Below are 17781 nucleotides of genomic sequence, written 5' to 3'. Positions count from 1 at the left end.
TGCACGCTTTACCTCTTATTTGGAGAACTGCAAACGAGAGTGTCTTTTCACTTCCTTATAGTGATGTTATACAAGTCTCCCAGATTACAACGGAGTGAGAACAGGCATTAAGGAATACTTTAAAGGTATTTTTAATACTAATAATTTTTTAAAAGGCGTGTGTGTTTTGATGAGTTTATATGTGTTTAAAGCACGTCGGAGAGTTAAACGTATATTTTTAAAATTACATGGGTCTCTATATCACATTCATTCACGGGGATGGTCTACTCTGGAATATACCCTTGCCATTAACTGGGGTTCACTAAATTTTGAACTTGAACCAGTAACCATAAAAGGAGCCATAAACACGGCGGCCATTTTAACATGACATCAGCGGTAAACACAGGTGTTTGTACTAACTTTAATTAGGGCTTTTCTTGAAAAGTCCTTAGCAACACTTTTTATTTGGTCAAATGACAGCGACTGCGATACCCACACTTGGAAAATGTAATAACACCATAACGTTACCTTTGATAATCGCAATTGTTAATAACAGGATACAGGTTCCAAAATGTCAGGCTTAAATTTGCATGTTGTGCAGTAAAATGTTCCTAAAATATGACCCTTATGGCCGCTGCGTGTTTATCACCGAGCTCATAAATAACTCACTGTCTCCATGTCAACGTCGCCCTCGTTCATTTGAGCCAAATCCCATTAACATTTCACAGAAGAGGTAAACATTTCGGCGGTATCGACCAGCTTCTTCACTTCAACATACGTCCACGGAAAAGCTAAATAAAACGAAGGATTGGTAGTATTTTTCCAACCATAAATTTGATCATGAATAAGTAGTTAGTGGTCTTAACGTCTTTCTTGCGTGTCTTTTCACGTACAATAACGTACTTTGTTCAAGTGAGACCGAAACCCGTCTTACCTGTGCAGTTTTTTTCTCCCGGAAATGGCTGACACGAAGACCCCTGCCTATTTGTGTTGTCAACGTGGTGCGAAAACGACGTCAAAATAACGAATATCTGCGTCCCACTGGTGAGTTTTCTGTCATTTTTTTTAATATAATGCCGTCGGTGGAAGAAAAAAAAGAAGCCCAAACTCGGCGTCTCAGGTGTATTTGAACCTGCTAGGGGGGAGTTTCCCACAGCACGTAACGCACTTGTGAGACTTCCATTACAGGAAGAAAGAAATGAAAGGCAAGTGAAACAACAACGACATAGAGTTTATTTAGAAGCTCCGTGTAAACAAACGTCGACTTCGCTCCTTTCTATGTTCTATATTATATCATGTGCAACGTTGAAAAAGTCACGTCCACCCACTGGCCACAATATTAGGTACACCTGCCCAATCTATTGACATCCACTGTATTAAGCCCTCACCACGCTATATAAAATTGCTCATCTGTGACACTTGTCAGAGGTATTTATTCAACATTATGTTATTTTTTTTTAGGTTGTCTTTAAAGGGTGTCTCAAGAAATGTACAGCACTCAGACTATGACTAGCCATTGCTCATAAGTAGTCTCATGGTCATAGTCATATGACCATGGTAAATATTGAACAGGTTTAACATTTATAATTGTTCATCCAGACCTTTTTCCGAGCTGATCGGGAAGGAAAGTATAATCTTAACACACCCCACACAACTGCATAGTCACTTGGGATAATCTTTTAGAGCAAGGGTTTACCAATGTTTTTTAAATTGAAAGCTACTTTTTGGGTACTGATTAATGAAAAGGGCTACCAGTTTGATACACACAAATTTGCTCAAAATAACTTTAAATATATAAATAATGATATTCATCTATGTGAAGATACTAATCATGTTAATGATTTTTCACACTAACAATCAGGAATGATGAAGAATCTTGGAAACAGATCACTATGCAACACTTTCATTTAAACCATCCTGTGTGGTACCGCTGCCCTAGTTTTTTGGCAAAGTCCCTAGAGAGGTTGGTACTCCAACATCGGTACCCCCTGGTGAGCTCATCCGCAGACCCCTTGCAGTTTGCCTACCAGCCTAGCATCGGGGTTGAGGACGTTGTCATCTTCCTCATGCAGAGATCCCTGTCTCACCTGGAGAGATGTGGAAGTGGAAGCATTGAGAATCCATCCATCCATGTTCTATGATTTCTCCAGTGCCTTAATAGTGAACCCCCGCATCCTCGTGGTTTGTCACCTGCGGATTCACCTGTTTGGAGTTTTTTTTTTGGGCAGATCACCAAAACGCTTATTGGTGGTTTATCCCCGCATATTCGAGAATTGTTGGTGTTTCGAAAAAAAATTACATACATATATTTTTAAATGCACTTGCAAGGACCGTCAATTATCTGCAGATTTTCGTTATTTGCGGTCCGGCTCGGTCTCTATACCCCACGAATAGTGAGGGTCCACTGTAATACAATCCAGCCGGAACTCCTGAGGGACAAACTGGATCATGGTGGAGTACATGAACAGCTGTTAGCATGGCTCCTGGAACTCCTGACTAACAGGCCAAAGTTTGTGTGGACAAAAGGTCTGCAGCACGAGGGGACTGTCCTAGCCTCTCTCCTTTTCACCATCTATATATCTGACTTCACCCACTACATAACTAACTATCACCTGCAAATGTTCTAGTAAATAGTTCCTTTTATTTTTTTTCAATATTGTATGTTGCTGATGGGCTATTACCCTCAAAATACTGGCATTCATTTTCCCATTGTTGCCAACCCATTCAGTTCACACTACTAGCCAGCTGCAGCTTTCACCATACAATCTCAAAAACATAAGGAAAAACATGCTGGATGATTGGTGTTTATTTAATGAGGAATTAAAACAAAAGCAGGACTGTAGTGCTTAATCTGCAAACAAAAACACACAACACAGTATGACAGGAACGATGGTGAAATGACATAGATAACTTTGCATTCTTTTGCATTCGCAGCGCACCCTGTGAAGTGACTATTGCGCACACGTATATCGCGATGACGATGCTCAAACAATATATCATGCAGCCCAACTCTGGCTTAATCCGGAAAAATCAAAGAGCTGGCAGTGGACTTTTGTCGGCACAATGTCACTCCTCCCTCACTAGTGAACATCCAGGGAATGGACACTGAGATAGTGGACTCTTACATATACCTGGGTGTTCACCTAAATAAGAACTTGTACTGGACTCAGGCCAAATTCCAGGCAGACTCCACCTGCTGTGGAGACTGAGGTTCTTCGGAGTGCAGGAAGCCCTTCTGAGGACTTTTTATGATATGGTGGTTGCATCAACCATCTTTCATGGTGTAATCTGCTGGGGCAGCACCATCAGGGCAGAAAGAACGCTGGGTATGTCTTGGGTTATATCTTCGATCCTGTGAAGGCGGTGGGGGACAGGAGGATGATGGGGTAGTTGTCATCAATCATGGACAAGTTTGCCCACCCTCTTCATGAACCTGTAAGAGTTCTGGAAAGCCCCATCAGTGCCAGGGTTCTTCATCCACGCCGTGCAAGAGAGAGGATACGTACTGCCTCCCTCCCCTCTACTTTCAGACTCTACAACAGCTTTGCTCCCGGTAAAGTGGACCAACAATAAAGTGGACCAACAATACCCAATACCCAAGAAGTACATTTATATTTTTTTTCATGTGCATTATTGCACTGTACATCCTGGTTGATATTGTTATATTGGTATACCTCATTTGTATTCTGTTACCTTGTAATGTTTTTTTGTTTTTATCCACTTATGTGCACTGTTTGTTTGTGGATTGAATTTCCCTATAAATAAAGGCGTATGGCATCTTTATTTCTATAAATCTCTGTGTTTACTTTTTGAAAAACATGCTACACAATGCATTCCTAGGAAATCACAATGTCCCATTACTAGTGAGCTGATGTTAGAGCAGTCCCCGATGCTTCTCATATGGTCCTTTGGGACTATAGCACCATGTTAATGATTCCTGTTTTACAGACATCCAACAAGTGTCACTTTTCTGACTGATCATAAAGGTGGAAAAATTCTCAAAATTGACCCAATTGTCAGTATGTGTACATTGGGTTTATTTGGCCATAATTCTGTTTCGCGTCACAATCACAAACACCCTGGCTTGCCCAAACTCTGTGAATTTGCCATCGTAAATATTGAAGGGTTTAACCGGTTTACCATTTACGATTATCAGCCCTGAGTAGATTGGGGAGGAAAAAATATACTATACTTATCTAATATAACAAAAGCAACACATTTTTAAAACTTTTATTGTAGGCCCTGAATGCTTGCCACTGATGACAGCTTCTCCTTACCTATTAGCAGGTCAACATTGAACTCAATGAGCCACTTATTACATCCGCTCAGTGGCCTGACTTCCTGCACTTATCTGTTGCATTGTCACCGCAGGAGTGTCTGGTCCAGCAAGCTGGCATCAGCAAATGTCGCTTTGTCTTGGAGCTTTTCCTTCCACGGCTGTAAATCGTCACGGGGGGACTGGCTTTCACAGCAAGGAGGTTTTATGGCACAAGGACTTCCCTTCCATTCTGCAGGAGGTACCGTACTTTACACCGTTCATGTGTCACTGTAGCCCCCCCCCCCCCCCCCCCCCCCAAACAACCGCCCCTCAAAAATAACCTTAGCAGCCATTTTTTTCAGAACTTGTTTTTGTCACCTAAAATTGTTCTAAAATCAACCATTTCTGCTTGGCCAGCAACCCAAATTTTTGCTCGGAAATAAATTAATTGAATGGTAAATTGAACAATTTCTAGAAAATGTCCTATTAAGCTGATCATTTAAACACAGACACCAATATTACAGTGCTGATATATAGATAGATAAGTAACTCGATGGTTAGCTCGCTACAAAAAAAAAAAAAAATAAATAAAAAAACATTTTAAAATCAAGGGCAAATATAGCCAATGTAGTAGCACAATACGCTACGATAGATAAATAGATAATAATAGATAGATAATAATAAATGAATCTAGTCTAATTATGCTACAGTAATATTTGTACAATTTGCACAAAGTGGGAAGTAATATTATTGTCAATGATTTATAATCTAGTGATGACATACACTTAGTGTGGACACTGGTTGATCTATTTTTTTTTTCAAAACAATTTTTAAAAAAAATTTAATGAGAGGTTAAAGCTGTCAACATCCTATCCCATTTAAAGACAAGTTTAAAGTTTAGCATCCTTAACCATCATACAAGTGTAAAAATAACCTAACCATAGGTTTTAGTAAGTGTAAAAATAAGTTGCTGTTAGTCGTGTAAAAACAATAAAACACTCAGTTGCAACTTGACTTTGTTTCAAGTATTGTGATCCTCCTCATAAAACCTGTTATTTAAGCGGAGATAGGTTTATAAAATTAGCGTGGCCCTCAAAATACCCAGGAACAACCCCAAATAAATCACATTTTGTACCTACGTGTCAGCTTTTATTGCTAAAAGTAGTGGTTTTATGGCAAAAGAAAACAGGGTTAACTGCAAGTTGACAGTATGTTGGCATGTAATAAATGTGCATGCTGTGTGAAATATGAGGGCTCTCAGTGTATAGTTGAGAAAGAGTGCCGCCCTGTGTTCAAATGGTGTTGTTGCTCACAAACACTGGTGTGGAGCCTTTTTCATATCAGGGAGCATTTTTGTCCCCCGTTTTTACAAAATCCTCTAAGGGCCACACTACATTTATAGGGGGAAAATGATGCAGGGATAATAACCACCCCTGATTTAAAGTGAACAATTTGTCACTCCTATTTTCCAATGGTGGGAACTAACTAAGTAAAAATACTTTATTACTGTATGTGACTCATTCACTGCCAGTAACAACAACAGTAAGACATGGGTTGGTTTCACCAGAAACACTGGTTTCGGACCAAAAAGTGGAGGAAATGAGCTTCTTGTGAAAAACATGTCAAGCGTGACAGTGCCTTAGATGCTATTTTTGCTTTTGTCACACCTCAAATAACAATAAAACAAGACTGAGAAATTGATTTTGATGGCAAAATAATCATTTATTTACAGATGTACAACTAAGAAGCGTGCCTTAAGTGACACTGACTTACTGCATGGCTTGAGTTGAACATCAGTCGCTTTTTTTATATGGTGTTCCTCATTCACTCCATGAATGATCTTTTCTCACGATCGTTGACACACACTTTTGAATACCTACCCCAACACATGCTCTAAATCAAACGTGTTTGATTTTCCATTTTATATTAATTTTCCATTTTATATTAATTTCTTTGTACCGGTATTTATATATTTATTCATTTCAATGTTGGAATTTAGTAAAAGTTCCAACCTTTGCTCATTTCTGATCTCAATGAAATTTGTGTCTTTGAGCGCATCCATTTGTCATCCTTATGGCAAAGAGTGGTTGTAAACATTGGATTTGATCAGCCACACCTGAGAAACTTGGAAATGGGGTGAAAGGCCCTGGAACAAGATAAACACAGAGCTAACAATACGGCACATCCTGGTCTTGCTCGCGCTCACATATGCACGCACGCACTCACACACAAGCAGTGTGTGCCTCCAAACAAGACAGATGTTGTTTGTCTTTCCTGGGATTGGTAAACATCCTCGACACAACAGAGTTCCTCAGGAGCGAGAGAGGAGAGAAACTCACACCAGTGTGGGCAGCTGCACTCTCACTCCACCGCCTTCTTTGATGTGCTGTAACTGCAGCTCAGCATCGTGGGCACGTCTTTTAATTTTCTCTCTGTCTTTTTATATATCATTCTATATTGCAGCACACATAGTCCTTGTCTTTATATTTGCCTGCGGGGCTGGAGCATATCAATTCCGATGAGACATAATCTATTTTTGGATAAGTCCATTGTAGTTTTTTCCCCTTAAGATTTGGCGCCTTTGCAGCTGTCTCACATGTTCAAAATAGAACAGTTGTCTTAAAGGTCATATCCAATCAGATTTTTTTATTATTATTTTTGACCATCTTTGAGGTCCTCTTATCAGGTTTCCAAGATAATTTGGGTTGAAAATGCCCCAAAAGTCCTTTTTTAAGTTATTCTACCTGGTCTTTTTACACCTGGCAGTTGATACGGCCGGATTGCTCATAATATGTGAGATGTAAATAAGCTTTGCTCCGATTGGATTGCTCACCTTCCCCACTTTAAATATGAAAAAACAGATTTGCTCCGATTGGCTGTTGGCGAATGACGATATCTCAGCGGCTAGGCCAAGCATTCATTTAATTTAATGTGTGTGGGTGTGGGTGGGTGGGTGTGTGTTGGTGGGGGGTGGGTCCTACTGCATCATCGTGAAGCAGAATTCACCAAGTATTGGATTGTTCCCCCACAGAGGAGTGGATGTGTCATGTGGTGTAAAGTAAAAGAGAGAGGATATTTTGAAAGCAGGTCCTGTTAAATCACTATAACACTGTCTCGCGCCATTCGTATGTCGCCCACATTTTGTCAACAGTGATCGCAGTTAGTCAACATTATAAATATAGTTAAGTATCGTTATAAAACTCCAAAGCCCCAGACATGACATTGGGGCAAAAAAAAAAACTTGTTCCTGCACACAAGCTACTACTTCATGCACATGAAATAGTTAAAGTGTGCGCACAAAGTACTGTCCTTGTTCATGCGCACAAAGTAGATTTGGCTCCTTACTGGACAGAAGGGTAACCAAATCGAGCGCAACGTCCATCAAAAGAGGATGGTCATAAAATATTGCCGCATTGTTTTTGCCGTTGGGTACGGCAAACCTGGAAACCGAAAGACGATGATTCTAACGTCTTCTTTTCAGATTCAAATGTGTTGTTTACATTTCGTATACATCCACCGGTAACTGTGATCCTTTCCGGAGCTTTGCAGTTGATCAACAATTAAATTGATCCCAGGCGGGACAGTCTAAAACACTTCCGTAAAAAATTAAATGTCACTTAATGTCCAAACTATCATCAATCATCAACATTTATGTGGACAGCTCTATATATGCCCACTTTATCCTCCGAAAATCTCAGAACGATTGCACCAATTTTTGGGATTTTATGGATGTTAACCCTTTTCTTCTCCATATGCTCACTGTAGAGAAAAAGCTTAGATCCCTATCTCACTGGCCTAGAGACTAGATGGCGACTTGAGCCTCCGCTGGTTGCGGACACGTCTCCGTGACGTCTCCTGGAGACTAGCCGGGTCACATATCACACATCAACCAATCAATAGTAGCTGCTACAGCAGGAAAGGGTACGGGAAAGAAACAGTTGTGGGAGTGAGCGTCTTTTTGAGGGACCAAGATAGCGACAGCAGGAGAGTGTAATTCAGGGAGTGACGATTTCGACGATGAAGTGGCCAAAAAGCCACCAAAGACAGATGCTGCTTCCAGATGGACAAACATAGAACAGCTACGTTTTTAGCTCACCACGTCTCATATTGCTGGCGTCGGGCTAAATTCCATGTACCTCCAAAACCATCACTTTTCAGGAAACCCCAAAAAACGGTTGTTGAGCTCCTAACATTGCATTGTCAAAGACCGCAATCTATTTTCAAATTCATATTGGGCAGTAATGGAAAAAAAATGAAAAAACAACAAACAAAAAAAAAAAACATACTCGCATGGGGACGAACCAATAATTTCCATTTGTGAAATAATATGAAATTGACCAAATTTTGACATAAAAGGTTTCGGCCCGACGCCAGCGATACGATTATTCAGGAAAACATATTTTAAGATATGTGCCTTTATCGTTTTGTTATCGCCCAGCCTTAATTGAGACGCATTTTGACGGACCGTCGTAGCCGCTGAACAGCGAGACAGAAAGGCCCATGGAGCGCATCACCTCATCGTTGGAGGCATCTCTGAGCTTTATCCAGAGAAATGCGCTCTGGCCACAGTGTTCTGGCTGTTTTGTTTCGGCGACAAAATTTATTGAGAGTAATTGCTAGTTGCAGAGTAATTAGAGATTCACAATTGTTGTTTGTCCATCAAACATTCTGCAACATTTATCATAACATAGAAACTCTTAAACATCTGGTATTCACCCTTTAACTAATAATTAATAGAGGCCCTGTTTTTATAAGTGTAGCATCTGGTGTTTTGGTCAACTGTTGCTAAGGGGGAAACCAAGGACGCTCTGACCCTCCCCTCCCCTCCCCCTCAAACCCCCAGCCACAAGTGGTTAAAAAAAAAAAAAAAAAAAAAAAGACTAGCATCTTGCCCTGGGGAGGACAGCCTGGCATTTGATTCAGGCCACAGCCTGTCCATGCAGCCCCCAAGGACCTGTCTGGCCTCCACATGATGGCTTTTAATCAGTGACTTATGAGAGCGCATCAGCAGACCACACTGTGACATTGGAACATGTGGTCAGTAGGTGGTGGGGGATGTTTGCCTGCGTGAATGTGGCACACTGTTGAGGCAGAAATTATTATTTTTTTGTCATTTTTTTGGGCCGTCGCGTGACATTCTGTGTGCATCCAGGCCTTGCCGCTCTTCCTTTGTGTAAATTTGCTCAGCTCCAGATTATCTTCAAGGGCTCGCTTGTTTGTACCTGCCGTGTCGTTCTGCTCGTCCACCCAGCATGACACCCCGTAGCCCAGGATCAGCCTCTGTAAGATCAAAAGAGCCGGCTGATGCTTATCAGATAATATTCTTGTCCCCTTTGAGTCCAGCCTCCTCACACTGTTGACCCGAGCCGTGCACACGGTTCCTTATGGCCCTTTGGCCTTTCCTCTTGTTATCAGTGTGATGGCCAGTCTGTGATAAGGCAGGTCCAGCCTGGGGACAGAAGGAGGGTGCTGGCCACTCTTCTTGCATAACCTGAACACTTCAGGGCACCAGGGAGGTTATCTTAGCTTTATGTGAGCTGCACTGAGTTTTACACACTCGCCAAGTGGAAAAAGTGAGACGTCTCGCTGTATAAATCGTTGTTGTAGTTGCACTTACACACATCATTGACTTAATTGTATCCCACAACATACTGTATATTGGATTCATAGTTGGCTAACTCCTGCAGAGATTGATTGTGAAGAGAATCACAGTTTTAGTTTTTATTTGGGTATGTTTGTAATCTCAACACAATATCTCAATTTGGATGAAGTTCTGACATTAGTTAGTCTGTTACCAGTATCATTTGGGCCTACTAGAAATAAATATATTTTTCAGATTCTGACATATGGTACAAATATTGACATTTCTCAATTTATTGTGTCCACAACACACTCAGAAGTTTAAGTAAGGTTTACATACCGACTGAGAATTTGTGAAATATTGAATTTTTTTGGGGACCATTCCATTATTTTCGTTATTGCTATGTTTAATGATTGTGCTATTCCAAAATGACTTATAGTTTAATTTGGATCCTGTTAAAAAAAAAGAAATGTCTTGCCTGATCACACTCTTTAAAGAACAGATTGCTCTTAAAAAGTCTCAGGGTGTGAAAACTTATGAGCACAACTTTTTATTATTGTACATTTTTGTACAGTACAATATATGAGTGCTATTTTTCTTATGTAGTGTGTTTTGGGGGGTGGTGGAATGGATTAATTGCATTTCCATTCATTTCAATGAGAAAAGTTGATTTTAGATTTGAGTAATTTGTGTTACGAACGCGGTCATGGAACAAATTAAACTCGTAATCCAACGTATCACTGTATCCGTGGACATATTTTAATAGTTTATAATCACTTTTCAGACTGAGTCAGACAGACAGACAAGGCAAGATAATGTCCAAAGTCACGACCCTGCCCTGACCTGTTTGAAGGAAATGGTCACGCTGCTCGAGACAAAGCAGGCCAAAGGAGAGTCTGAGAGGGGCTGGCTGGTCAGGCCGCTAACAATGGCTGCGTGCTCGGAGACTTTTAGGAGCACGGGCCACACAAAGGCCAGAGAACCCCACCCCCCTTTCCCCTCTTCCACATCGCAATGGAGCTGGCATTTCACACTGGCCTGTGAACAGCCATTCAATCAAACTACTGTTTAACCTGACCCCTGGCCTCCACTCAGACCTGGATGAGTCTGACGGGACCTCTTTAGAGGTAACTGACCTTTACGCTGAGCCAGCCCTCCTACGATAATCTGATTTATATATTTTCCTGTGATTCTGCATATGCAAATGTGATGTGAATTGTTCGATTCACACACACATCGCCGCTGGCATGGTTGAATTGTGATGCACACGGCTAATATATTTTCTGTCGCTTCCAACGCTAATTTCATGAATTGTATCAAACACAAATGCCTCTTTGCTGTGCTGTATTCATTCCTTATTTATTGGAACAATGTATGCATCCATCCATCCATTGATTTTCTGAGCCGCTTATCCTCACAAGGGTCGCGGAGTGCTGGAGCCTATCCCAGCTATCATCGGGCAGGAGGCGGGGTACACCCTGAACTGGTCACCAGCCAGTCGCAGACAATGTATGCAGTGTTTTTTTTATTCTCGGCTCTTAATTTGTTTTTTGTCTATTGTTTTGTGCCACATTCTCTAATTTAACTTAGGAATTAGTTAAAAACAATTAACGTGATCGTTAGATGTTGTCGGTTTCTGTGTTTAGCAAGCTTTCCAATTATACTAACTTTTTGAAAATAGGATAAAGATTAAGAAAGTTATTTAAGTTTTGGAGCCACACTTGTGACTGTACCTCTGCGCATGGGCTGAGATGCTTCAGACAGGTGTCCTTTTATAGGTAAATAGGGGTGTGGTTTATGCAGATTGCAGCTGGCAGGCGCGAGCTTGTCATTTAGAATCAATTTTGATTCACTAACATACGCACGGTGGTGTGAAGAAAATTTGCCAGTATAATGAGAGACGGTGATTTCACGTATATGCTCAACTTATGCCCGTTGAGAACATTTCTACGCATTTATTAGTGAATGAGGCCCAATGTAAAGAAATGAACTGGTTTTATAAAGTGTACGTACTGTAGTCTTTGTGTGTTGGATGAGTGCCTTTTAAGGGCCTTGGCCAAGTGTGTGATGTCAGGAGCGTGAGTCGGGTTGGCCCTAAAACAGCTACTGTACTTACCATTGGGTTAGTTCAGTGTTGGAGTCTCCTCCCTGCTCCTTGCGTGTGTTCTCATGTTGTATTTGCGTGTTTGACTGTTTGTCCCGTTCGTAAATGGCTTAAAGTACATCGACAACTGTGTCTCTCCTAACCCACATACATGGACTTTACACTACCTTAATTGTGCTGTTTACACACATACAGTGGTATTTTGAGATGCAAGTTGAATTCATTCTGTGACCAGGCTCGAATCTCAAAGCGCCCGTATGTCAAATCATCTTTCCCCATTGAAATTAACTGAAATGTAATTGATCTGTTCCGGCCCCCCGCCCACCCAATAAAAAAATTTCTCAATGTGTTTTTTCATAAGAAAAATTGCACTGAACAGTATTATACTGTATAAAAACGCAGATTAATAACATTTGCTCTCCACATGACCTGCAAACACGGAAAATACAAGCACAGAACACAAGTGTATCTAACGTATTGTCCTTCTTCGTTCTTTATCGATCGATCGATCGATCGATCTATCTATCTGTCTGTCTATCTATCTCTCTATCTCTCTATCTATAAGATGTCTGGAGATTGGTGCATGAAGCAATGGCCCCCGGGGAACAAGAGACAGCAGCAGACCCCTCGTCTGGGTCAACTACCTACCCTCGAGCCGGGACCACATGACCCTCTCTCCTTGTCAATGGGCTGCTCCTCCCCGGTACCTGTACGTGGGTCGGCTCAAGGTGTGGGGGCCGCATATCAAACAGGCCGAGGGCTCCCTTTGATGTGGATGGAAACACAAACACTGATTTGAGGAGAGTCGTAATAGCTTATTTGTTCCCTTTAGTCATTCATTGAGCTGCCGGTCGCATGTGTATGCCTTCAAAGGCAGGCCGAGCGGCATGCACCGGCCCGGTGGTACAGTAGCCGAGAGTGCCCTGAGCGCGTCCCGCTTGTGGGAAGGCCATCTGGCTTCCTGTTCCTTTAGATTTGATATTGATTTATTGGCTGTACGTGGCCAGATAAGGGAGAGGGGGGTGACACCAGCTGCCACAAGTTCTCCACCGCATCTTTGCAGACAATGGGCCTCCTGTTTATCTACATCCTGCTAAATAGGTGATTCGTCATTCCTTGTTGGGCTTTACAAATTGCTCAAATTCAACCGTGTTTTTGGGATGGTATGTTAGTGCAGTGTCTTTATTGAGCCAAGGCAAGTATTTTACTTTGGGGGGAAATCACATGGCACACCTCTCAACAAAAATGTCACAGAAAGTGGAAACACAGGTTAGAAATGTGCCTTATACCATCTAGTGGAGGAGCAATGAATTGTTCTGCCTGTCAGTATTGACCTTTTCATAATTTTTGTAAGCGATAGGCACCAGGATATTTCCGGGTGGCAGAAAGTGATTGCACTGAGAGATGACAATAACATGTGTTTGGGGTTACACTGCCAGATATACCCCAAAATTTTTTTTTCCTTAAAATATATAAATTAATCCAGCTGAACCTATGGGTGTGGAGGATAAATCGAGTGTTCTGTCGTAAATAGTTCTACAGAGAAGATCGCAAGCCCCCGTTATAGAGAGAGACAAAATCTCTGTCATCGGGTTTGTGGACGGGTGTGCATAAAATGTTTGGTTGGATTTTCTTTGTGTTATTTAGCAAAACATAATGGCCAGCCTGCTTGCTAACGTCAGCTCTACAGAGTGCTATTCATTTCAGTGTCGAGAGCACGTCTGTGCCATTAATTGAGCAGCAGAAAAGTCAATTGATTAGCCTGTTACTTAATGATCATGGAAACTGTCTGAATTTCCATCACCTCTATATTTCTGATCAACTAACCTTTTGAAATGTAAATTATGGCCAGCGTTCTATATCTATTCAAATCAATTTGACTCACGGAACATTTTCTTTTCATCATTCAGGCCATTTCCTCTGTTTTCTCACTCACTTTGTCTTGGTCAAATGACATGTAAGGGTTTGTTCGCTAATTGTGTCATCTTTTGCTACCTGGAAGTACGTGTGACATCATAGTGAAATGTACTTATATGCGCTGGCATAGATAAACAAAGATACATTGTTGGTACTAAATACATAATTTTGGGCCCAATTAAGTGAAATTGGATCATTTCCCGCAGCACACCTGAGGTCACGGTGGTCGGAAATCACTGTATTAGTAAAATGCGAGCGCCGGCTCTAATGAGGTGCAAAACTACATTGACTAGTCATAGCAAACCCTGACGCCCTTTCACAGAACCCATATTGAAAAGTGGCCTCTTTTACATAACATGTCTCCCAATCCTGCTAAGTGAGCCGGGAAGATTGGGAGGTCGGGGGAAAGCGGCTTGTTGGCGAAAGTGTCAACGTCAATTGTACTTATGCCTGATTTTTCTCACCAGCACACAACCCCCATAAGAAGACGCACAAACAGACCGACTGTGGTGTCACCATGCCTGTTCCTCCGTAACCAACCCCCACCTCCCCCAGCCTTTCTTCATACGGTCCCTCCCCTCCCAACACAAGCCTGTGATGTGACTGTCTCAGATAATGAGGTGAGAATTTTATTGCGGCCCTCTGTGATCCTGGCACCAGTCTGCGAGGATGACAGCGGGCCAAGCGCAACCCCCGCTCTCCCAACCCCCGAAACACCCGCATCTTGGTGCTGGGCGCCCCCTCTTGGCCGTGGTGTGCTTAGGAAAGCCTTTCGAGCATTTTATCCAGTGATTCTCAAAGTGTGGTGCTGCCTCTAGTGGAACATGAAAGATTCACTGCTGTAGTACAGTTCAGTTGTATTTAGCTTTTTTAGTATAATCCATCCATCCATCCATTTTCTACATCCCTTATCCTCACTAGGGTCGCAGGTATGCTGGAGCCTATCCTGGCTAACTGCGGGCGAGAAGCGGGGTACACCCTGAACTGGTCGCCAGCCAATCGCAGGGCGCATATAAACAAACAATCATTCGCACTCACATTCACGCCCACGGGGAATTTAGAGTCTTCAATCAACCTACCATGCATGTTTTTGGGATGTGAGAGGAAACCGGAGTACCCGGAGAAAACCCACGCTGGCACGGGGAGAACATGCAAACTCCACACAGGCGAAGCCGCATTTGAACCCCGGCTCCTCAGAACTGTGAGGCAGATGTGCTAGCCGGTTGTCCACCGTGCCGCCGAGTACAATACATTTTCATTTAGTGTTTTATAATGGGTTTTTTTCAATGTGTATTTTGCAATTTTATTACCTAAATTTCTCATGTTTTGGTGCTACTAAGATGAGGAGGCTACTAGTGCATGACACATGCCTACTCGTGGGTCCCAGTGGTTTACTAGCAAGGTTTAACTACATACTAGTAAGCCAAATGTGGCACTTGTAGTGGGGAAAAAAAATACGAGTAAGATCCCGTCATTCTGCTAGTGTACTGAATTGTCTTACAAGTGATGACAAAGAGTGTACTAGTACATGGGCCTTAGGCTGGATACCAAGTGTAGTGAAAAAAATGCTCAAGCAGTTTTCCATAGTGCCCTCCGCTTGGCGCACTTCAAAGTGAGACATCAAGGGTCAACTTGCGCATGCCATGCGGAGAATGACAATGCCTGGGCCTCAGCGACGTGCTGCTCCCCAACGACACAAAGGCCCACGGCCCGCTCCCACACTGAGGAGGTGCTCATTCAACGGCGGGATATACATACAGGAAGGCAGTGGCCTAACTGTCTTCTATACAGGTGGCGAGGAACATAGGAAAGGCACCATGCCACATTGACAGATGTATTGACAGCGCTGTCCCGTTTGACTGGTGAAGCATTCATTGATAAGAAGGATCTGCCCGATACGTCCCAACAATTACCTTTTCCTTGATCAAGTGGGCTTTAATCACTGCCTGGCCGTGCGTTTGGTAGCACTATCCGTGAGAAATTGACACCCCCCCAACCCCAACAAAAAAGATTTATTGATGGCCGAAAAGCAAAACCTCCTTTCTGAAAAATTTACTTTTTGAGAAAACTAAAAAAAAAAAAAAAAAAAAATTGTCTTCTTGCAGAATGCTATTTGTCTAGGTGAAATCTGCCAATCTGAAAATCTTAACTCACTACTACGTTTTCCTTGGCACCAACATGCCACCAGATAGAGCCAAAACAACTGTTATTGCTTCAGTCGGATCACAAAACAAGTCTTGTTTTTCGCTAAATAACGGGGGATGGATTTCCCCTCAAATATGCAAATAGGCAAATTTGCAAATTTGCACACAGCTGTGCCACCACGTCCATCGGGATTAGTTATTATTATTTATCTAATAACGGAACAATAAAATAAAATACATTATACTCACCAGAGATGCTGATTGTTAAACGTATTTATGTGCCAGATCACTTTAGATGTGTTTCGCTCGTTAAAAGTTGCTGTAACAAGTTTTGCTCTGACCAACCAATCAGGGGATGGAAAAATGCTGATGTCATTGAAGGCCGTATGAGGATGAATTTGAATGGAGATTGGTTAAAGAAATAGTCCCATAGCTAATATAGTTTCAATTACATAGGCAAGCCCTACTGATTGTGAAGGCCTTGGGCAGATTAGATTGGCACGGCAACACGTTGAGCCTGAAATTGGATTGGATACAAAAAATCAAAAACACCCATCCATGTACTGCAAGTAGTGCAGCCAAGAACAGAGCATACAACGATACTCACAGGGAACCAGTATATTCTCTCTGCTGTGGGAAGGACTATTAGTGCATCTTAGTAGGAGACCTTCTTTTCCTCTTCTTCTTGCTCTTAAATTACTCTCCATCTAGATCCAGTATAGAAGTGCAATGACCTGCGTTTGATTGGGATTTCCGTATTGAAAGTCAGGATGACACCTATCCACCCCCAGTGAGAAGCGAAAGGCCGGTCGAGGTGCCCCGCCTCTCATTTCCTCTGGTGGGCTCTGTTGTCTTTTGTGGAGGGAGCCAAGTGGTGCGGACAAAAGAGGGCGGTGATACGTGCCAAAAGCGCGGAGAAAACAAACAAACAAGACGGCTAATCCCTGATGATAAATACACATCGTCCCAAATATCTCATTTGACGACACAGACAATCAAAACCATTTTTTACCACTCAGAAATCGTATTAAGTGAATTTAATAACTAAACCTGTCACCGTTAATAAACCTTTTAACTGTAAAAATGCGAAAATCCACGGGTAATTGATACACATTCTTAAAAAGGTTTATAATTGCCTATAGATGCCACAAGATGGCGCCAAAACAATATTTAGATAAGATAATAATTAGGGCTTTGACTTGAGTAAAAAACAGCGAATAGGTAAGCCTTTTAATGAATAATCAAGAAGAGGTCTTTAAATAAAATAAAATAAAAACTGCGAATAGGGGAATTCGCCGATGTCAATTTACAAATATGCAGGTTTCACTGTACATTGATAGCTTGAATAAATGAATAAACATTTAATTAACCCAACTTTATTTATGGAGCACTTTATAAAACAACTAGTGCAAGTGCTGTAAATAAATAAGAACTGAACATCAAACAATTAAACAAAAAAAAATAAAACTAACCGTTAAAAAAATATGAAAACAACAATAATAATAATAGATAAATAAAATATTAAACAAGTCAGTATAAATTTATTCTTTCTATAATTATTGTATCTATAAAATACTGAATACATCTCAATAAAAGCAAAAACAACCAAATTCAAATAAAAAATTGTAAAAAAAAAAATCCCAAAGATAGCGCCAAAGCACTTAAAAAACAACGATAGCTGCAACAAAGTGATGTACATGAATACAAATCGAACATAAAATAATTTAAAACAGTAAGTGTTGAAAATAGTTTTTAAAACTAATAATAATAATTATTTAATTAATTCATTCCTTTTTAA

General features: G+C 41.4%; 2 protein-coding genes across 2 annotated transcripts in view; one reads left to right on the top strand and one right to left on the bottom strand.

Moving 5' to 3' along the window:
• Nucleotides 1-1172, bottom strand: part of lnx2b (ligand of numb-protein X 2b) — a 31803-nt gene extending 30631 nt beyond the window's left edge. Inside the window, exon 1 of the mRNA XM_061686611.1 lies at nucleotides 914-1172. The gene's annotated coding sequence lies outside the window, so the exon portion shown is untranslated. The remainder of the gene's footprint in view (nucleotides 1-913) is intronic.
• LOC133408116 (uncharacterized) lies at nucleotides 718-17728 on the top strand. The gene is made up of 4 exons (XM_061686615.1): nucleotides 718-1023; nucleotides 4351-4496; nucleotides 12488-12625; nucleotides 14307-17728. The coding sequence occupies exons 2-4, from the start codon at nucleotides 4383-4385 to the stop codon at nucleotides 14655-14657; spliced, it is 603 nt and encodes a 200-aa protein (XP_061542599.1). The 5' UTR covers nucleotides 718-1023; nucleotides 4351-4382; the 3' UTR covers nucleotides 14658-17728.
• The last annotated feature ends 53 nt before the right edge of the window (nucleotides 17729-17781 follow it).

This window comes from Phycodurus eques, chromosome 9 (genome assembly GCF_024500275.1).
Source record: "Phycodurus eques isolate BA_2022a chromosome 9, UOR_Pequ_1.1, whole genome shotgun sequence".
Taxonomy (NCBI): domain Eukaryota; kingdom Metazoa; phylum Chordata; class Actinopteri; order Syngnathiformes; family Syngnathidae; genus Phycodurus; species Phycodurus eques.
This window is presented reverse-complemented; position numbering and strand designations above follow the sequence as displayed.

What these genes read in the sequence shown, in the direction of transcription:
- LOC133408116 (XM_061686615.1), top strand. Translation starts at nt 4,383, where the DNA reads ATGTCGCTTTGTCTTGGAGCTTTTCCTTCCACGGCTGTAAATCGTCAC. An exon ending in TCCCTTCCATTCTGCAGGAG is followed by an intron (nt 4,497 to 12,487) that starts GTACCGTACTTT and finishes TCTATCTATAAG; the next exon opens with ATGTCTGGAGATTGGTGCAT. An exon ending in CAATGGGCTGCTCCTCCCCG is followed by an intron (nt 12,626 to 14,306) that starts GTACCTGTACGT and finishes TTTTCTCACCAG; the next exon opens with CACACAACCCCCATAAGAAG.